The sequence below is a fragment of the Bemisia tabaci genome, chromosome 3 (genome assembly GCF_918797505.1).
Source record: "Bemisia tabaci chromosome 3, PGI_BMITA_v3".
NCBI classification, from domain to species: domain Eukaryota; kingdom Metazoa; phylum Arthropoda; class Insecta; order Hemiptera; family Aleyrodidae; genus Bemisia; species Bemisia tabaci.
This window is the reverse complement of record NC_092795.1, coordinates 56,314,918-56,336,409: the sequence shown is the minus strand read 5'-3', so window position 1 is coordinate 56,336,409 and position 21,492 is coordinate 56,314,918. Positions and strand designations below refer to the sequence as shown.

The 21,492-nt window shown below is 36.1% G+C and overlaps 2 protein-coding genes across 4 annotated transcripts; one reads left to right on the top strand and one right to left on the bottom strand.

The window, feature by feature from the left end:
* The first annotated feature begins 50 nt into the window (after positions 1 to 50).
* On the top strand, positions 51 to 13,747 carry LOC109034114 (glutathione S-transferase LANCL1). 3 transcript variants are annotated; one of them, XM_019047074.2, is made up of 9 exons: positions 51 to 138; positions 1,751 to 1,935; positions 7,191 to 7,373; positions 7,725 to 7,873; positions 9,194 to 9,332; positions 10,089 to 10,229; positions 11,477 to 11,806; positions 12,157 to 12,259; positions 13,427 to 13,747. In XM_019047074.2, exons 2-9 carry the CDS (start codon positions 1,846 to 1,848, stop codon positions 13,501 to 13,503), a joined length of 1,212 nt encoding a protein of 403 aa, XP_018902619.2. In that variant the 5' UTR covers positions 51 to 138; positions 1,751 to 1,845; the 3' UTR covers positions 13,504 to 13,747. The 3 variants fall into 3 exon arrangements, with proteins under 3 accessions (XP_018902619.2, XP_018902618.2, XP_018902620.2); XM_019047073.2 differs by lacking the exon at positions 51 to 138 and adding an exon at positions 201 to 462; XM_019047075.2 differs by lacking the exons at positions 51 to 138; positions 1,751 to 1,935 and adding an exon at positions 5,724 to 5,891.
* A 294-nt stretch (positions 13,748 to 14,041) lies between these two features.
* Positions 14,042 to 20,193, bottom strand: Vps28 (vacuolar protein sorting 28). The gene is made up of 5 exons (XM_019047077.2): positions 19,806 to 20,193; positions 18,648 to 18,711; positions 17,906 to 18,101; positions 17,180 to 17,281; positions 14,042 to 16,265 (listed from the first exon to the last, which is right to left on the bottom strand). The coding sequence occupies exons 1-5, from the start codon at positions 19,819 to 19,821 to the stop codon at positions 15,999 to 16,001; spliced, it is 645 nt and encodes a 214-aa protein (XP_018902622.1). The 5' UTR covers positions 19,822 to 20,193; the 3' UTR covers positions 14,042 to 15,998.
* Between the last annotated feature and the right edge of the window lie 1,299 nt (positions 20,194 to 21,492).

Genomic DNA, 21,492 nt, shown 5'->3' with positions numbered 1-21,492 from the left:
ACAGACGACACATCACATGATACAATTTCAAAACATAACCTAAAAATTTTCTTCAGAGCCACGTGCAAAAACATTGAAAATTTTATGTTCCAATGTCCTCATCTCAATAATCTCTTCCTCTTTCCTCTAATACACTCCGTACGTAGAATGAACATTTTTCCAAAAATTTTGCATAATTTTTTTCTGAATTTCCACACAGCCTCTTATTTATTCTCAATTAGATTTTTGAAAAAAATACACGAACTGCTGTACCTAGGAAACTTATCATTTACTCTCGAGTCAAACTTGGAACAGATAGACGCCTCTTATCAGCAGCACGGCAGCATTATATTTAGACTTCTTTTGAAGGTATTATAGCTAATTTGTGGAAAACAACTACTCTTGGAACTGCATTTTGCCAGGAGTTTGCTTGAGTAGACCTCTGTAAGTGTTCTCATTCGTGGATGTAATTAGCAGTCAAAGGTAGGTCAGCTCTTAGTCCATTTTGTACCGTTGCGTTCAAATGCAACTTTTGAATTGTATCTGCTTCATACAAGGATCTAACTGATCCACTCGTTCAGTAAATCAATCTTCAAATGGTTGATACAACCACATAGTCTTACCCAATCCTTTACCCAAACAAAATCCATTCTAACCAAAGAGAAGCCCCTGATCCGATAATTTTCCGCATCTCGCCACATCGTTTGGCAGACAATTGAAAATGGGATAGAATATTCTTCATTTTAGCTCTTGAATTTAATTTCAATGCTCAAATGAATAATGAGCGCTATCATTTCCACTCCACTGGCTGATTGATTGATCTTTCACGGGCCTTAGTCTAAGACATTGAATCATGTATACTGTGCGTCTGGCTCGGTTTAGTACAGGCAGAGCGAGACAAGTCTCCCGGAGCCCCATGATGGGCGGGTGGGGAAGGGGAGAGACCGTGTGTCCCAAGCACTCGAAGAGCCTGCCTGCAGAGAGGAAATGGTGAATTCATTCGGGCGCTCGGTGTTTCACGGATATCTTGTTTAGAGTCGCTTTTCAAACAAAATCCCTAAGAAGAAAAGTTTTAGATCATATAATTTTATAACCGAATAGCAATGTTTCATTTTTCTGAACTATTTATTAACCGAGAAAAGGAGCCTCACTATCCGACAAAAATTCACTGGAGCCGCTACTGCACATGGGCGGATGTGCGCAATTGGGACACACGAACTCATCGATACGGGTCGGTGCCAACACTCATCGGCATGCGAATTTTTAAAAGTTGTCTCGCCTTCCTTAACACAGGATGCACAGTCTACATGATTCAATGTCTTTGGCCTTAGCCCAGTGTACGAACTGACAAGTTCGTAGTTTGCAAAGTGTGCCCAAGGCACCAACACATGTCGCAAAATTTCTGTGACATCGAAGTTTCATTAACAAGAAACCTTTGATTTATTTTTAATTACAGTCCGTAGTATTTATTGGCTGTTTCTAGTGCTCAATCCAGAAGAGGCTTCCTTTACAAGTGTTCATCAAGTTTCAATGTGGAATTTTTCCGGATCCAAACAATAACATTAGCATAACCTCTTTCAATGCTATCAATGCAAGAAAATCAATATATATTGCTTTTGTGTGACGTGGCACTAAGAGCGTCTATATTATACTTTTTCTGGATACTCAGAATAGAGAAAAAAAATGATAAGACAATTTGACATCACTTCATTCAATAAGACTTTATGTTCTTCTAATCCTCCAAATTTTACTTTGATATTTTCTCTTTCAGACTCTCATCAGAGAAAATTGTCAGCCATCAACTGCGTCAATCCTTATTTTTTTTGCACTGACCTCTAATCCTGTGACAAGCACTTGGCCAGCACAATGCAGATTGCTACAGACAGATTTTATCCAAATAATTATGAAGACTTCAGGCAACAACCTAACATGATCATCCATGAAAAAGACAACAAGGTATGAATAAACCATTAGAAACCTCAGTCATAAATGGACAAAACTGAGTGGATCAAAATTTGATATAGTTGCTACGCTAAAACAACCAGCAGAATTACTGTTAACTTACATTGTATCACTTTGTAACTGTGATAACTACTAGTACTTTTAGGCCAGAATTTAAATATGGCTTTTTCAATTCCTTAGTAGCCAATTGTTTTTGCTCTCAGTTTTTTGTCCCTATTTCGGGACATTATTATTCAATAGATTTTCTCTGCGCTATCTCTCTTAATGTTAAATTAATTTTCCTTCTAGTCAAGCATACTGTGAAAGTTCATTACTCTTTTTTATTGATCCTGTGAACAAATAATTTTGTATTGTTTTGTGATAGTTTTATGCATAGGAAATATGCATTCTGTTGTTCTGATTTAAGGACTAACTAATGGAGAAACTTGATGCAGTAAACAGCAGGAGAGTCAATTCATAACTTTTTCAGCCATATATTTTTTTTCAAGAAGTCTAGCGGAAAAGTCAATCAAAATGGTGTATTGCTCTGTTTATGGATGTAATGAGAGGCATGATAAAAACTCAGGTGTCAGTTTCCATCGATTTCCCAACAGAGAGAAATTCCCAAAACTATTTTCAAAATGGGTTTATTTCTGTCGAAGGAAGGCTTTCTTGCCCACCAAAACTGCTCGCATTTGTTCCAAACATTTTAAGAGTTCAAATTATGATGCCTCTCAGCTGATGTTAAACAGCAAACCTAGACTGATTCATGGAAGCGTACCCTCTGTATGGCAGACTGAACCATCGACATCCTATCGTGCTGAAAGACTGGAAAAGAGGAGGAGAAGAGATAATAATGTTGTTGAAAATCTTTTAAGTTTTACACTCACTATGACTGAGTCTGGAAACACTATCGATCCAGCTGAAATGAATCCTACGCATTCAAGCCCTCCTATGTCAATGCTTGAACCCAAAATTCAAATTGAACTGGATGAACCGGATCAACTCCCTCCGGATCATAGGGGGCAAGCCAAAAGTGAAAAACTAATCAAAAAAGCTGGGAAAATTTCTAATCATGATCATCACAGGTCTGTAGAGGCAGTCCTTGAGCTTGAAGAAAATGATAAGTCTCTCCAGTGTGAATTAGGTTGTGAGGCTTTGAGATTTAACCCTGAGTTCAACCAAACATTTTCTCGCAAGGAGATGTGACCATTAGATATGTTCATTTATCGTTAGAACTAATTCAGTGCTAGTGAGTGTGTCAAAAGATCCCAAACCAACTAGTTAGTATAACTGAAAACTAATGTTATTGATTAACTTCGAGTGGAACAATGTTTTTTGCTATGTTTTTGTAACTTATGATGCCAGAAAAGAAGTGAATTCCCATATCAGTAGCCCAGAGCAAATAGGTACCCAATTGATATTTTTGGAATGATCGAGCCAGTGTCTTGGAAAGCCTCAGTAACAGTTTTGTTTATGTAAAAAGTTTCATAGCGTTATTTTTCATTGGTTTGGAGGTAAGAATTTCCAAAAATTGGACACAGTCCAATATTATGTTCTAATTGTATTCCTAAATACTTAAGAATCAATGGGTCTGTGCTCTCGCAGTATCTTAAAATGGTTGAAAAGGAGTATGGCACCTCTTTGGTCTGAGATACTGATATGACCAATGCCACATAAGCCATGTGATTGCAAGCCAATGTGACCTATGTTGTATTCTCACATCATTAAAAATGTCCAACTCACAATTGAAACACAGAGACAATTTAATTTTGAATACCTACGAGAGCTGAATAAAAAGTAATGCTCCCTTTTAATATTTTAGGAGTGTTAAAATATTTTTTCCAAAACTAAATAGCAAATTAAAGTAGATGTCCATAAGTTGTTCTAAAATGTATCATCAACCCTTGTGTAGGCAAATAAAAAAAGCAGAGGAAGTGTGAGTCATACAAATGTAAAGATCATCTCATTGGTGTTCTAATGGAACCTTATTTTGGTTACTTGGTCTTTTATTCGCTGCTTTACAATGGTTTTGAGGCCATGAGTACCTTTGATCCCCAGGAAATTTTCAGATCTTGTCTACACAAGTGCGTTTTGCAGAACCTCCAGCATACTTATTTCTGGAATTTATTATAACTTATTCGGCGAAACTTCAGCTCGTTGAACTAATTTGCTCAATAGTTCTGCGAACCACTTTTGTCTGAACAAGGTCTCAAATTTTATCCAAAACAAAGGAACACAAAATTTTCTGTGGCTATGGTGCTCCTGATTTCAAAAATAACACCTCCCCTATTTGTGTAAATGTATTAATAAAAGTAGTGATTTACCACATACCAAATAAAAGCCAAAAGAGCCAGCAACAATGATTAGCTAGAGATTTTGTCATGGAGACTAACAGAAAAGTACCTAATAGCCAGCTGTTTGTTCTTTCATTCACCTGCGTTTGACAAACTCCAGATATTGAGGTATCTGTGAGTGTGCCTGTGCATCAGTTTTTGTTCAGCTCTTGTACACTTGTTTTTGCAAGATATGATGTTTTGAGTAACTTTGATCATAACCACCAAGAGAAATAAGCAAGACAAAGAATGTATTTTAAGTCTATGAACTCAGCACAATCCAGTATTTTACTTTTAATGCTGTGGTAGTTATGTAAACTGAGGTATGAACTGTGTAGGCTTTGCATCAAGAAGCTTGCTGTTTTTCATTAAGCAAGTAACCTAAGTGAAAATTTATTTACTTGAAAGACTGCAACTGTGCATTTGAGCAAAAAATGAATACTGTCATCAAAAACATTGAGAAAATTTTCAGTCTGTTTTAAGCAAGTTCTCGCTGAACATTAAAATGAAGCTATCTTTGTTACTAGAATACTTAAAATTCGGTTTTTGAGTACATCATGAAGAATCTCATTTAGTCAATTATTAATCATTTTTCATCAGAATCTGATCATTGCCTACTTGAAGATCAGATTAATTTTGCTATCAAAGAAGAGACATAAAAAATGAGGCCATATTATTTGAAAGGAATAATATTTGTCAACTTAAGTCTATGAGGCATTGTTGAGATAATAGGTGTCCTTTTTGCATTATTGTGTCAAGACATTCAATACAAAATTAACAGGAACCATGTTCCCAACTTCAATTTGTTGGTAATCTTTCATCAAACATTTAGTATTGTCTGAAAATAAAATCAAATTTGGCTTAAGGTTTGTAAGTAGCAATTGTGCAGAAACATTTCAAAGCAACGCCAAGAAAGAAATCCAGTGTCCTCATTTAAAAGAAAATTCAACGTTCGAAAAATTTTTAGAGCAAAATAGAAATGCAAGAAATGATTTTCACAACCTGGATGTGAAATGATAAAGAATATAAAAATCGAAAAGTGGTTGGGGAGAAAAAATCAACAGTCCTGCAACCATGTAACTTTCACTGTAAAAGCATGCTGAAAAAAAACCAATGACTCTTGAAGAACTGTTTAAAGAATTCGGTGTTTTCAATGGGGGGGGGGGGGGGGGGGTTAAGAGGAAGAAAGCAAAAACTGGAAGTTTTTTTCAAAGATGCCGTTCAAATATTGGATTTAAACAGATTTTTTTTTTTTTTTTACGTCATGGCTCACCACTGAATGACAATTTCAAGTGTCAATTCTAAAAACCTGCATCGGATGTACAATACATTCGAAACTTAAAGTTATACATAGCAATATTGTATCTTTTTTATAAGAAAAATGAGCTGATGAGTAAGATACTCTGAGCGATTTGCTCATAAGATTACTGTTTATGCTGCTCAATGTACCTATTGCTCCTGGGAAACTTCATTTAAGGAAAGTCTTAAGTGCACCAAGGATCCAGCAAAACTTCCCTCTTGTAATCTTACTGACAAGGCCATGCTGGTTTCTTCCTGTTCTGTGACTAGTGGGACACCTCAAGGCTTAAGGCTCCTTTCAAGGCTTGATGTTTCTGCTCCTTAATTGCTGTTTCGGTGAGTAATGTTAAAACAGTATTGTAACGTCCATTAGTTAGCTCTCTATTCAATTTAGGGGCATTTATAGAGATTTGATTTTGCCATCAGAGATAGTAAGATCCTGGAATTGAGCCTTAAGCTTGAAGGTGTCTTCACAGTGAAAGGAAAGATTTTACAGTAATTGCTCTCCAGATGGTTTGCGATGCGTTTTGGGAAAAACCGTCTCCTACTCAATATTCTCTGAGAGATTTTGGAGTTGTTTCAGTACCAGTTTTAGAAATGAATTCTTCATTTTTTCCCAAAAAATCCCAACAGTTCTTAGGCAATGACAATGGAGGAGTCTTGTAGAGTTTGAAGATATATAGCTTTGAGAAATCGGTGCAAATTTTTTTAGGTAGACTTTTTATGAAGTGGGAGACAAAATAAATTTGTATACAGTTCAATATTGAAATTTTCAACTGATTTTTCTCACATGCATTCTTTGATATTTGCGCAGCCTGTTCTGCTTGAAAAACCGAAAAGTGATTATTCTAACCCTTCAAATCTTGAAAATTTCACTCAGAGAGTAAAGACTGGTCTTAGTCGTATTTCACAATTAGTGTCATTTTTTATCTATTCCTGTGACAACTCAATTCGTGAAAGCTCTTTAAGAATTACATTTTTTCCATCATGCCAAGCTCAAGTTAATTTTTCTTTGCTGTATAAATCCTTGAAAACTAACTGTAGTGAAGAAGTTCCTTGTTGTTTGAAGTAAAATTTTAAAAGGAACCCTGATACCAAAATATAATATGCTGGAAAAAACTTTTTAAGTTTTTTAATAATGTGATCCTCATATTGTAACTTTTGTTACCGTCTCAAGCGACATCATGAACATTTCATGGTCATTTTTCCTATCATCAGGTGTGAAGTAAGTTTATGGTTGATGATCCTCATTTGATCCGCCATTTTACAGAATTTCTTATGCGACATGACATAAATTTAAAAAAAATTGTGTAGCTTGTATCATTGACCAGACCAAGGCAAAAGGAGCCTAGATATACATGTAGGATGACATTATCCACTGATTTCTCAAAGGGCAATACCACTATTAATTGGAAAGGTTCGGCTCTCAATTTTATTTTTTTCTATCTGTAAGTTGTAACCATCTAAATTCAATGCTGTAATCAGCGCAACTGACCCATCAGTTTTAAGCTTTTTAAAGCTTATCATAGCCCAAAGTCCAGTTTTCTAGTTATGGCTCTTTGCCATTTGCTGTATTTCTATTCCATTCGGACATCTCTTTTGTGTTTTTCATGAAGACTTTTTTCTGCTTTATAGATAACCCTACATCCTACTCTGGTGGAAAAATTGAACACAAAGATCAGAGATATGCTTGGACACATTGGAATGTACCTGAAGGACTCCGATCGGTCTGATGGTTCCCTCTACTCAGGCGCGGTGGGGATTGCACTAATGTTTCAAAGGCTAGCAATGCACTTTAACGACAAGAACATGCTACAGGTTGTTACCTTCAATTCCTTTGGCTCTATTAATTCTCTTTTATCAAGATGTTTTTTAGTTCCTTTTTTCCCTCCTATTTTCATAAAATAAATATTTTGTAAGGAAACCTTTGTTGCCAAGATGAAGCATTCTAAAGTAATCATTAATTTGTTGTCAAAACAGTTATTTTCTGCTTTATCCATATTTTGGAGACGGTAAAAATAATGAAAAATACATATCTCCAGGATTCTGATAAAAAGAGGAATTTTGTCTCTCCATCCTTTCTATCAAATTGTAATCACATCTCTTGCTTTGATACAGTATCATTCTCTATAGATTATTTATTTTAATTCATATTGTATACTTCAACAGAAAGCTGCAGATCTTGTCTCCAATGCCTTACCTCTAGCACACAGAAAGTACATTAGCTATCTAATTGGGGCCCCCGGAGTTTACGCAACAGCAGCCGTCTTAAGCTACCAAAACCATGACACCAAGAGCATGAACCAGTTTGTTAAAAAGTAAGTTGATATGGAGTAATCAGAAAAACAGTCAGTATGAAGCATTGTTGTTGGCATACAGTTGAAACAGTCTGAAACGCAAGCCAGCAGATATGGCACTCCTTTTGCACGTCCTCAAACCATTAAGTATCTGCATTGAAAAAGGCCTTGCCTTGGTGTGTGTGTGTTGGTGTTGAGAGAAAGATTAAGTTGAAGTATCAGGGAATGACTTTTTATCATCAATTCAAACTGTTTTCCCTGGATAACTTTATGTCCTATTTGGCATTATGGGTTTAATTTGCCTCCCTACATGGGTTTCTTCCTCATTAAAAATCTAAGCTTAGCAGTTCTGAACTAATTTATTTCTTTTTCCATCTGTTCAGAAAAAAATTTGAACTTCAAGCATTAGAGAAAAACTGCTGATTTTTATTTTCAAGAAATTTCTAACATACAGGATTATTTTGTCAAGTTTTAGGCAAGTTCATCATATGTCAAATTCCATCATCCTTTGTAGGCTGATAGCACTAACAACAGGTACAGGAGGCTATGTAGTGTCCCCTGTAGATTTTGATTGCTGTGTGGCCAAAAGTTTCTTCCTACAAAATGATTGAACTCTTACTTTGCTGTTTCCACAAATGAGCCCTGGAAAACCCAAACAAAATTTTCAAATAATTTTCGAAGAGGGTTGCTTACTGAAGTAGCACAGTAACGCTCCTCGTATCTCAGCGCTGAAGTAGTGTAGTGGCCCAAAAGATTGCACACTAGGCGAGAGGGCCGTGGTTCAATAGTTTCATATGAGGAAACTTTTGGCCAATGTCTGATCAAAATCTAGAGGAGACCCCTTTGGAATCAAATCCAAAAAATTAAGGTTCCAATTTCTCCGGTCTGGCTCCACTTTTTATAATCAGAAATGGTTTCCTAGGATTTATAATTGAGCTGAAATAGTTTACTTTCTTCAAATAGTTATGAAACTTCTGTCACGCTGATCAAAAGCTTATGCGGAACTGTCATTTAGAAGTTGTTTCCTGTGCTTCTTATCCAAAACCCTCTGGGAAAAAAACAATTGATGAGTTCCCCATTTGTTATTTTCATTGTCGTTCTTTTTAAAATTTGATGATATTGGCTAGAAATACCAGAAATAACGTACAATCGATCTATCCATATAAAATAATTTTTCCAACCTGGTAGAATAGTGCGGTTTATTTTTTTAATGTGTGCAACACATCTGACCTTGGTGCAGGTGTAGGTGAAATCTTTGAATTTTTTATAAGATCAATTGACTAACCTTTTTGTTCAAGTCTATTTTCTCACCAGTTACAACTCTTCTTTCTGTTTTTTCAGAGTATTGGAGCTTTCAGACAAGTTGAATGGTGATGTTCCTGATGAAATTTTATATGGTAGATCGGGCTACCTTCACAGTTTGCTTTTCTTAAGGCACCGCATCGGAAACGATATAATTGATGGTGCAATAGTGCGGCAGGTAACTTTATCAAACCTGTTACCACTCTGTACACTCAGCTTTTCTGAGAATTTTAAAGATGAATGTGTTTGTCAGAAGCAAGACACCCTCTACTCCAGTACTTGTAGTATTTACAATATTAGGGTCAAGTCTAGTCTGTTAAAATGTTCAGTTTCGCTGAAAAATTGGTATTAATATTGGTCAGTTCAAAGGGTCAGATAACTGTATCAATTCATTGTAGGACTTTATGTCCAGACAAACACGATTCATTTTTTCCAATCTTTTTAGATTCAAATGTAAAAATATGACTGTTTATCAAAGACAGCTGCCCTGTCAAATGCATTATGGATGTGAATAACATTTTCATTAACAAACATTGTCCTCGGGATTAGTTACGTAAAGTTTTCTACTACTTTTCCTCTCAATCAGTCCCATCATGAATAAAATTCACCAGCTCATTAATCACCTAGAGTTAATGGGCTGGTAAGTTTCTTAACAGATTTATTTTATTCTAGCTAGACTTGACTGTAAATGGCAGAATGTAAAAATTAGTATCTGTTAACTAGGTACCTATCAAGTATTTTGAAAAAACGATTTGTCAGTATGTAGCATTGAGGGTTTGTTGAAAATAATGTTGTTGGTACATTAATTTTACCAAAACATCCAAATAAATAAAAGCTGCCCCTGTAGATAGTTGTCTTTAGGTCCACCAGTATGACTTTTAATTGAATAATTACCTGAAATCGCTCACTAATGTATCATCTCTATCAACCGTAGGTTGTCTCTAAAATCTTAAGTTCTGGACAAGAGCTTGCACGAAGAGATTCATGGAAGTGTCCCCTTATGTACGAATGGCATGATTCATACTATCTTGGAGCAGCACATGGGCTAGCAGGAATTATGTACACATTACTCTTGGTAAAATATTTTTTTTACACAGTTTTTTATCATCATTAGGTAGGCTTTAGAAATAATCCATGTATCATTACTGAAAAAAATATTTCTAAAGTTTGAAATGATAAATAGATTTAATGACTAAACTTAAAGTGGCCCGTGGCCTTAGTTTAATAGCAATAAAAGTTTGTTTATTTAACTCTGTGATTTATTTTTGTAATGGGTCTGTTACAAGCAAGAGATATAGCCAACTGAATACACTTTTCAATGGAAAACTGGCATGAAAATCATGTTGCGTACATAAAAAAAGTCTGAAATCCACTCCTCAGCGCGTAATCTGCGTAGTTTGTAACATGCTTTTCCAAATTTTCTGCATATGAGGGCAGTTTTTCTTGGTGGCCGACAGTCAGGTTTGCTCGGAGAGAGACCTAACCCAAATTAACAAGCAATCTTGCAAACTGTTAGAAACTCTCCTTATGGAGAGCAAAAAAGCTTATATTTTAGCAAAATAAAGAAAGAAACTTGAAACAAACTCTTAAAAACTAATGATACCATACAATAGAAATAGTTTTGCAATCGTTTGTTTCTTTTCAATAGTTCTTCCTTACTCCTCTGCCTGTGCAAACCTAGTTGGCAATGACAGAGAAAAACTGCCTGCAGACGCGCGAAACTTGAAAAAACATGTTACATACTACCCAGATTGTACGCTAAGGAGGGGATTTCAGACTTTTCCAATGTGCCCAACATGATTTTCAAGCGAATTTTTCCTGAAAAAGTGTATTCAGTTGCCTGTATCTCTTGGGTTCAACAGATCCATTTAGTTCATTAACTTTCTCCATAATTCTCCGAATAAAAAAAATGAATCATTCATATGCTTCTGTAAATGAAGATATTTAAACCAAGCATGCCAAACATCAAGCAAGACATGAATTCCTTATCTTGCTACACACAACTCAAAGTTTTTGTTTCAACTACATTCAAGAAAACAATATTTTGGTACATCAATTCAAAATGGCATTTGAAAACATTTGTTTGAATCAAGTTTTAAAAAATGCATTCAAAACAACACGTAAAAAAGTTTTTGTGGAAGCAACATGTTGCGTGCCATTCTCTGTGAAAAATGCTTTAAAGAGGTATAACTGTAATACTTTCTCCTTAGATTTATAGCTGGATATATTCTTGCTGGGCAGTGTAATAAGAGAAATTCCATCTCGTCTGATTTTTTTTCGGTTTTTGTTACGCCATTGATTGATACTTGCATACAATTTCAGGCTCGTGAATTTTTGTCGGAACCTGAATTAAATTCTCTCGTAAGACCCACTGTCGATTTCCTACTGCAGAGGCGGCACCCTTCTACTAATCTTGCCTCGTCCATTGGCAGCAACTCAGACAAATTGGTCCAGTGGTGTCATGGAGCTCCGGGAGCCGTTCAGCTTTTCTCTCTGGCATATCAAGTTTTCGGTCATGAAAAATATAGAGTCGCAGCCCTGGAGTGTGGGGAGGTGACTTGGGAAAGAGGAATATTGCGCAAAGGATACAATTTGTGCCACGGAGTTGCTGGCAATGGGTACACATTCCTCAATCTTTATCAGCTTACAAAGGTTTGTACTTTCAGTTTCAGAGCAGTTCCGAAATTTCCAAATTCAAAATTTTTCTCTGTTCGACATTTACCAACTGATGTTGGGCGGGTTTAATGTTGTAACAAAAAATCTTAATCCTCATTAGTGAGGAGCCCAAAATTTATATTACAGATGCTTCACCGAATCCTGAGAGTCTTCAAGTTCATCACCTAGACATGATTCAGTAACCAATAATCGTCGATCTTACATCCTTTTCAGCTTTAGATTTTCAACTATTAATCAGCTAGGCTCCTTCAAATGTTCTCTGATAGCCCTTAAATCATTATCAAAACATCTTGAAAAATAATGAGTTGGTTTCTTTCTGATTGCAGGACCCCAAGTATTTGTACAGAGCCGGTGTCTTTGCAGACTGGTGTTTGACGCATGATCAAAAGCAAGCATTCGTGCCATCAAGGCCATTCTCACTGTATGAAGGTCAGTTTCTTGAAAGTCCTAGGTAGAAATGTAAACTAAGCTTTAGTCTAGGCTGTATCAAATGCAATTGAAGATCCTTGCCTCTCATTGGTCAGAGATGTTATTTTGAGTGAAAGATGCTAGGCATGGTATCAGAGCTTTTGTGGAGTCTGCTTCAGGTCCACCAGTTTTGCTTTGGTTTCCATTCATCATGGTTTTATCAAGAAGTAAGCTCAAGGAAAAGGTTGGAGTGTTAATACCCATCATTAAAGATAAAATAGGGTGTAAGCTATTTAAATGAAAATTTTTATTTTACCAAAATGATGCTGTTGGTACCGGTCATTTTCTAAACTTTTAAGGACGGTTCTCTCCACATCAGATTTTGAGCTCAATTTGGGTTTCATTCCAATTTCCAAATTTTATAAAGTGTTGCAAATATTTTGTGCCAATATTGGAGAAAATACTGGATCAAAGTTTCTTTCTAGCGGTATGATACCACCAGTTCTGCGACATGGAACACTTGTAGAGTCAGAATTTGATGGTAAAATTTATTGCATCTACCTTAAATTCTCATTTTGACGAAATCGGGCAGAGAGGAACTTACTCATTTGGCTTGTATCAGAAATGCCGTTTATGCCATTTGTTTCCCTATGCAGTCCATGCTTTTATCATAGTGTTCTTGTACTAGATTTTTTATTCTTTTTTGTCAAACTTAGTCCATTCTCTGTTCGAGGTCCCATTCATCAGTTCCATTTAATCAGACGCAAGGCAAGTTTATGAAAACTTGTAATTGGAAATAACTAATCAAAACCTGTGTAACTGCATTTCTTGTTGCCTAATTTGGACTCCATTTTGTAATTAGGATCTACTATTTCTGGCTTGGCCATAAAAGCACATATCTGCGGAGGGAAACTAGTGGTAAATACGCTGTTCCGTTCTGCATTGCAAAATACAGTCCATTCCCTCTCATGTTTCATCTTTCAACCGGGAAATTAATCAACATAACTCTCTAAAATTTTCTTTCAATGTCTTACAGAGTGTAAAGAATATATTCTCAACATTTCTAGGTAGAATGTCTTTTAAAATAAAATGTGCAAGGAAATCAGGCAACATCGGATAAAGTTAGGTTGTTTCTTCAACCAATCGAACTTTGCAGAAAAATGCACTAATATTTTTACATTTGCGCAGGTATTGCTGGTGTCATTTTCTTTCTCGTGGATGTTCAAGATCCGCTCAAGGCGAAATTTCCTGCTTATGAGCTTTGAACCCAGTAAATCTGATCTCATTAATTTTTTAGCCATCCTGACAGAAGCAATTTATCCTTTCAAAACTTTTGTAAATTTTTTACTCTTCATAAATTCCACCTGTGTTCTCAGTCTCTCTATGCTTAAGTATAATTCAAATATATTTTGATGTGTTTTATTCAGATACATTTCTGTTCCTAATATTTTTCAGATCAGACACTCAAACTCAATGTTTCGAATAAAATGATTGTTTTTTAAATATAAAGTTTGTTCTTCTTAATCTTCATTATAATTTAAAGAATTTTTTCTTATTTCAAAATCTGTCGGTTAAATTGAACAGGAACAGTATCCAGAAGGTACTTAACATTCACAATACTGGAAGGATTTGGCTTTACATAATTATTTAAGATTTTGGTTGAGTAGGAAATCTTCATCTATGCTAACGTAACATCAGATTTAAGGCAGTAGGACCCTCTATTTGTCAATGACTCTCGATTAACAAAACCCTACATTATTCGCAAAGATAATAAATTATAAAAGTACTAAAGATAAAATGAAAAACTTTAAAAAATAATTTATTCATACTATACTTCAAGTAGAAAAGGATATTTGATCCAAATGGCAAATGAAATTAGCAATTATTTACATTAGGTAGGACGATCTATTACAATAATACATACATGGAAAATTATGTACCATGAAATGCACCTCAGCACAAAATTGACTTGAAAAAATAGGATTACCAAGAAGCTCATAATTCATACTTTAGACAGGAGTTAAGAAAATATAATGGAGCCAAAGACAGCTCATTCTTGAAATAAATAAGTTCATGTTCGAAGTTTCCCATACAAAACCATCAAAGATCTCCAAGGATGGAGGCAGCCCAAAAACATAATATCCCCTTCTCTCATCCTTTCATTGCTTCTCATGATCAAATAATTTATCTCTTTGATATGATTTTGGTCTGAACTAAGATAATCTGAATAATTTAAGTGAACAAAAAATGTAAAATGTTCATTAAAAAAAAAAAAAATGCGAGAATTAATTTACAAGAATTGTTCTTTCTCTTAAAAAACAGCTATTGGAATTAAAGGACCTTAGGACATCATGGAGAAAGAAGAAGCTATTTCAAATTTAACGTACCTCATGAACTATCGAACAAATTGTATTTTTTGACGTAATGACCTCATCTTTGCCAAATGACCTTCATCTCAAATCTTCTCAAGGTTCTCACAGATAGGAAAATGAAATGAATAGAAAATAAAACTCCCTGATATTTCTGCAACACATTTTAGTGAAATTCCTGAACAATTGAAGATATGCCAGATGGGAAAAAAGACATAATTTGAAATGACTTCTACGCAAAATTTGTTGTAAGAAACGTCTAACCCATTTTGAAAGCAAATAAAGGTGACGGAACAATTTTTCCTGGGCATCATAATTTTCCCTGACATTTCTAGGTTTTCCTTTATTTTTTCAAATTTCCTAACTTTTCTTGGTATCCCCTGACAGAGGCAACCCTGCCTTTCTTTTCACTGGCTTGATTTCAATATCAAATTTTTCTCTGACAAGAATGCCATAGAATAACTCATAATCTGATTTAGGCGGTCTCCACAAGCTACATACAAGTCTTCCAAAAAAGACAGAAATGGTAACAAAAATAACTTTACAAAAGTAGGTGATACTTCTGCCCGAATCCTTGACCACCATAAACACAACCATTTTAGCAAGCACTAGAGTCAGTTCAAATTTTACCTTTGCACAAAGAATAATATGAGAAGATATGAAGTTCTCCAGCTTTGAATGAGTGTGTAAAGAAATCAACTGAAATCCTTACAATTTTACACACTGTGAACAATTTGAATTGTACACTTAGAAAAATGCATGCTTGAATCAATTAGACCGAGAAAGAATTGCTTGCAATTTCCTTCATTAAATTTGTAGCTTTTACCGTAATTTTTAAGATGGTGACCGAGAAGGTCAGGGCATGGAATAAGAAAAAGATATAAATTAAAAAAAGAAAAAACAATCTAATCATTATCAAGTTTTCAAAATGCTGCATTAAAATTTTTTTCACAGAATTTCATATTTCTGATGATTTTGTTCTCAAGTCGACAATTCAATTTTGATTGTGCAAATAAGACATGCTACAAGCCAAACGCTGAAATTGCATGCTAAAGTAACTTTAAGTTTATATGGTTTCTTCGAAATTTTGCGGATAAATCGCACAAATCTTCAACTGAGAGTAAACATTTTTAGCAGCAGGGTCAGGCCCTTAACACTCAGATACTTACAAATGTACTCTTTTCCTCACTTATCAACTTGAAGAAAACAAGGCGTGAGATGCAAACTCTTGTGATTTGCTGCAGAGGGGAATAGTATACAAATAATCCAGATGCTTCGGTAGGTAGACAGCTGATGCTGGAATAAAACTAGGGAATCTTTGAATTTCTGTGAAAATAAAATTCCGAAGCTCAAATTTGGGTTGAGATTGCTTATGGCTATCAGTTATGACTTTAGGTTTGATGCAGGATTTTGTTGAATGCATTGTAAGATGACTCCAGGTCAAAGAGCAGCTGTCTGACTTGCGTTTCGCTCAACTCATCGGAAGCCTGCATATTAGAAAGGGTATTGAGCCACTCTTGAACTTGCTTCTTGCCTTCAAAGTCAGATGGTAGTATGCTCAGTCGATTCATTGTATCCATCAGATCACGGATATCAGGATGAAGCTCATCCATAGCTTTGATCTCTAGACGTAATTTGTCCATTATTGTGATGAATAACTGAAAAAAAAAATGTTTCGATAATAAAAGATTACTGCTCAGTTGGCAGATTCCTGTACCATAATAGGAGTGCAAAAACTTCTTAACCACATGACCGGCAGGGCAGAATCTATTACGGCCAAAACAGGGAGGACAGGCGCACTTTGCTGAAAAACTGTGTATTGTTCCCAAAATTGAAGTAATAAACACGTGATTTGCACAAAACAGCCATGAAAATCACAGATATTTCTCTGAATCGTGGCAATGTGTTTAATCAGAGCAGAAAAAAGGTGATCATTTTTAAATTTTCGAGGACAAAGGGCTTTTGAAAATGGGAGGGCTATGAATTTTCTACATCCCTACAGCATAACTCTAGGATCTCGGAGGAGAAAGGGAGATTAAACTTATTATTTGGCACCGACAAATTCTTTGCTCGGCTGAATTATTTAAATTTAACACTTAAAGCTCCTGGAGTTTTAAAGGAGAATTGGCATCTTTGAAACACTTCTCCTTGCATAATCAATAGAAATAATTATTGCTGAGAATACTTGAAGGCACTTTTTTTTTTAAAATTAGCCAGAATAACACTAAGAATGCTGCAAACAAAATATAATAGATACGTGTTGTAGTTTTAGGGTGAACTAAAGATAAACTAAAAGGTAACTGTCCTGATATATGTTTGAGTATACTTACGAATGCCACCAAAATTTCAGAGAATTATTAAAAACCATTCAAAAGTTACTCCAAAAAATTGGTTCCTTTTTGGATCTAAAACACCTTTGTAGACGAGTGAAAAATAAAAAACTGCTTTCAGCTCAATTTTACATGGGACCTGGAAATTTTGCCCCAAATCTGGGATCAGACACAGCTCCATTCAGCCTACCAATGTGTCGATTTCAGTCCACACAAAATCAAATTTTTAAAAGAGGTCTTACCGAAACAATATCAGCAATGCATTTGCTGGTGTTCCCTTTATCGTCTTTGATTGTGATTGGCCTATCTTCTTTGATACGCTCCAATGCAGCAGGACAATCCAACTATAAAACAGGGTAGAAAAAGTTTAGACTTGGCCAATAAAGATGGTCTGAAAAGGAACATCCAAAATAGACCACTACACAGCAGTGGTACATACATTTTCAGACTTTACAGAAACATAGAATAAAATAACACATGTTTCATAATCAACATTCGGTATGGATCATATTAAAAAAAGTGGTTAAACCTCAACAGATTTGGCCTAAAGTGAGAGATGGATACTATCCAAATTCAGCCGTTCTAAATCTACTGCTAATCCAAAATTCATGGTCTACTAGAATCAAATCGCACACCAAGTTAATTTTAGTATGATTTATTATTATAAAATACTATTCTTATAGTTTCTCTGGACAAGCTTGAGAGGTCTGTGAATCACAGAGAAGAAAGAAGTTCATAAAAGTCTTACAGTAGGACTTCGGTTTTTCTGGAAAAAGAAGTTGGAACGTGCCATTAATTGAATTATTTCCTAGACTTTACTTTTCGAGAAAAAATTCCATGGAAAACATTACTGGGTTTGGAATTTTTTTTTTTTTTAATTTTAGAAAAGTAAGAATAAACTTTACTACGGCTTGAGGTGTTCCTGTTCCATTTCTCAATTTGAAAAACAGGTTGCTCACAATACTTACTCTGAATTTTTTGACAAAGCTTTCAACAGTCGGAAAGTCATTTCCTTGAACTTGCTTAAAGGCTGCTTTGAACTGGACTAATAATTTTGAACATGCAGCGGTGTACTCTTCGGGTGTGACACAATCTCGAATGTATGCTTTCTCCAAGTTCTGCAATGTATTTATGACAGCATATAAATCTGCCATATTGTCATACCTGAGGAAAAACAGAGCACTTCTTTAATAAACTTTTAAATAAAGTCTTCCTTGTAAAAATATGGTATCCTAAGTCACCATTTGGCAATCTTGAACAGCTAACTGACAGAAATCCCTCAGTTTAGCCTAGGTGGAGCTAGCACTGTTGCCTTTGGACACAGTTCATTTCAAACATCTAAGATATTCTTTTGACTTCATATCAATTACGAACAGTAATTCTGCCTCAATGTTTCAATGTTATTAAAGGCAACTAGAATCAAAAACAAAGAATTGAAAATTTGGAGCTGAAGTACTGAATAATTTGAGCTTCCTTCTTACATTCCCTCTAGCCTGACTTCATTACAAACATAAAATTACAATAAGGAGAGAGAACTGAGATGCAATACACTTTGTTCAAGGGCTATTCTTATGTGAAAGTTCAAACAAGGGCAACATGCAAGTCGAACAAAGGAAGTCGGTAGAAATTACAAGTAATAGGCTGCATAAAAATAATCAAACTAAGTGAACTCTGAATGGGAAGTTAGTCGGATAAATGAGGATCAATTACTTTTCTCTCTCACGAGCATTCCGGTACAGCTTGACTTCTTCATACAATTCTGGACGATTTGAGTCTGTAAAATAAAAAATTAAAAAAAAAAAAAAAAAAAAAAAAAAAAAAAAAAAAAAAATTAAAAGAGGGGAAATAATTAGCAAAATTTTTAATGAGTAGATATCAGAGGCAATTTGATTTTACCAGGTAGTACTTGTTGATGAGCCGCAGCTAAAATTCTAGGAGAGAGAATTAGAGGTAGAAGTTGAGTGTATATTTTTTACCAGTTTTTGGTGTTCATAACACCTTGTTATTTTTAGAGGGACAGAATTTTATCATTCCTTAAAATCTTTAGTTCCTGAATTTCCTAAGCTTTAGAGATTCAGAAATCTGATGATTTTCAAACTCTGCATCTAACAGACAAAATTAACAACAAACTATGAAGTAACAAATTCTTCCATTGAGAAAATAAGATGTGGTTTCTAGTTAGTAACTCATGATTCTTTCAGAGTCTGATAGTCCAGAGCAAACTATATATCATGCGATAGTCAACACTGTGAACAAGATGCAATAAAAAATGTCATTGAGTCAATTTAATAAATGGCAGATTAGGAATTGGCACAACACACAATACAACGTATTGATTAGCTCCATGTTTTTGGATAACTGTCATTCTCATTGAATTTTGGAATTGCATATGTGTTGTCATGAGACTGAAAAATTTACTTACCAACTTTGATGAACACATTCAGTGAAATATGAGCAGCATTTTCTTACTGAAATATTTTATCCTGGTAAGTAAATTCTGACGTCTTATGACAACTGGTATGCAATCTCAACAGTGAATGAGGATGACAGTGAGGTAAAAGCACGAAGCTTATCGGTACGATACGTCAAGTTTCATTCCGACTCATTATCTCCAAGCCATCAAATCCCCTTTAGTAAACTTCGGTGATGACCAACTGATGCTGTATTTCTGAGCTTTTGTAAAACAGATCTAAGCTAGGTTTTTTTCAAGTGTGTCCTCACCCAGGACCCCATTCCCTCTCACTTCTCCCAAATGTGTGTCAGCGTGAGGGGGATAAAGGTCATTATCGGGAACGGTCCAAATACTAAACTATAGCCAAAGAGGAATGCATTGATTGGCAGCACCTCGAAAAAGATATCGATCCTTACCTTGGGACGCCATCATACTATGGATGTTGTTCCAATGCAATAAATGACACTAGGAAGGAGAAATAAAAATAGGAATGCAGTATTAATTGAAAGCACTGAATTATACGATTTGACGAATTAGGTGACTCACAGCTAAAGCTGACAAAAGACTGATCTGGGGATAGATGATTATATACATTGAAGGACCTTCAGTAAATGTTCAGTAAAAATAATTTTGAGCAAGTCAGCAGGATGTACGCTGTGAGAATTGGAAATTTAAGAAAACGAGTATATACTCATTTTATCCAAAAGAACAAAGAAAGATTATTGAATTATTTCCAAATAAATCACTTCTTCCTAAATTACACCACTAATAACAATGGAGTGGAGATACAGACGATAAACATAACCTGTGAGTGAGTGAGGTGAGTGAGTATACAAAGTTTATGTCTGACATTTTCGGAACAGATAGTATTCTGACAGATCCGGAACCTTCATAAACCAGTGGAATTTGTTCCGGTTAACCCTTTTGGAGTCCTCTATTTTTATGAAATACAGAAATTAGCTTTTTTGAGCCAAATAGCAGAAAGGATTGGCGAGTAGTGGTCCGTCAAAATCAGATGATGGCAGGGGGAGAGGTGGATAGGTAATGGATAAGGGATGCAGGAAGGGCGAGGGAGGAGAGGTCGAAAGGCGGGACGAGTGGAGAGGGGAAGGGGAAGGGGAAGGAGAAGGGGAGCGGAATGGGAAGGGAGGGGGGAGGGGGGCTGAGCTAAAGGGAGTGCGAGGCAGAGAGGCTAAAGAGGGGTGTGACGGGGAGGGGAATGGGGGAGGGGACGGAGGGGGACGGAGATGGGGGAAAAGGAGGGGAGGGGAGGGGATAATGGGGATATGTGGTGAGGGGAGGGGATATGTGGTGAGGGGAGGGGTGGGGAGGGGTGGGGAGGGGTGGGGAGGGGTGGGGAGGGATGCGGGAAATGGAGTGGGAGAAGGAGTATGGGGGAGTGAAGGGGTGGGAGGAGGAGAGGGGGAGTGAAGGGGATGGAGGAGGGGAGGGGGGTGAAGGGGTGGGAGGAGGGGCGGGGGAAGTGGAGGAGCGGGGAGGGGGAAGGGGAGGGAAAGATGACGAAGCGAAGAGAGGGTGGAGGTGATGCTCCGTAAGTTTCTCTACTAATTTTCATCAACATTGATTGATTGATTGATTGATTGATTGATCATCCATGCGAGTCGAGTCGCTTAAATTCGGAGCGAGCTCTGTCGTTTCATCAATTTCATTTGTGCACCCCATTTGACAGATTATATATTTAGTATGGAGTCCCAGGACCAACCTCGGAAAATTTCGAGAAAATCCAAGGAGGAAATTTCACGCAATAATGGCAAGTTGCTCCATCATCCATAATTCGCGAGTCGCGTAAATTCGGAGCTATGGCTCTGTCGTTTCATCAATTTAATTTGTTAATCTCAAGCAATGTGGCCGCACCCATCATCCATACGAAACAAGTCGCGTAAATGCGGAGCAGGCTCTGAGGCTGTCACCATTGCATTTGTTCATCCCATTTACATTAGATATTGAGGATGGACACTCAGGACCATCCACGGAAAATTTCGAGAATATCAAAGGGGAAAATTTCATGCAATATTGCCGAATTGCTGCATCATCCATAATTCACGAGTCGCGTATATTCGGAGCTGGCTCTGTCGTTTCATC

Excerpts from the sequence above, each read along its gene's own strand:
- Vps28 (XM_019047077.2), bottom strand. Across the intron at positions 17,282-17,905 it reads GCTTTGTCAAAAAATTCAGA|TTGGATTGTCCTGCTGCATT; the intron begins GTAAGTATTGTG and ends CCTGTTTTATAG. Across the intron at positions 16,266-17,179 it reads GCATTGCTGATATTGTTTCG|TTATTCATCACAATAATGGA; the intron begins GTAAGACCTCTT and ends TTTTTTTTTCAG.
- LOC109034114 (XM_019047074.2), top strand. The coding sequence starts at position 1,846 with ATGCAGATTGCTACAGACAGATTTTATCCAAATAATTATGAAGACTTC. Across the intron at positions 1,936-7,190 it reads TCCATGAAAAAGACAACAAG|ATAACCCTACATCCTACTCT; the intron begins GTATGAATAAAC and ends TCTGCTTTATAG. Across the intron at positions 12,260-13,426 it reads GCCATTCTCACTGTATGAAG|GTATTGCTGGTGTCATTTTC; the intron begins GTCAGTTTCTTG and ends ACATTTGCGCAG.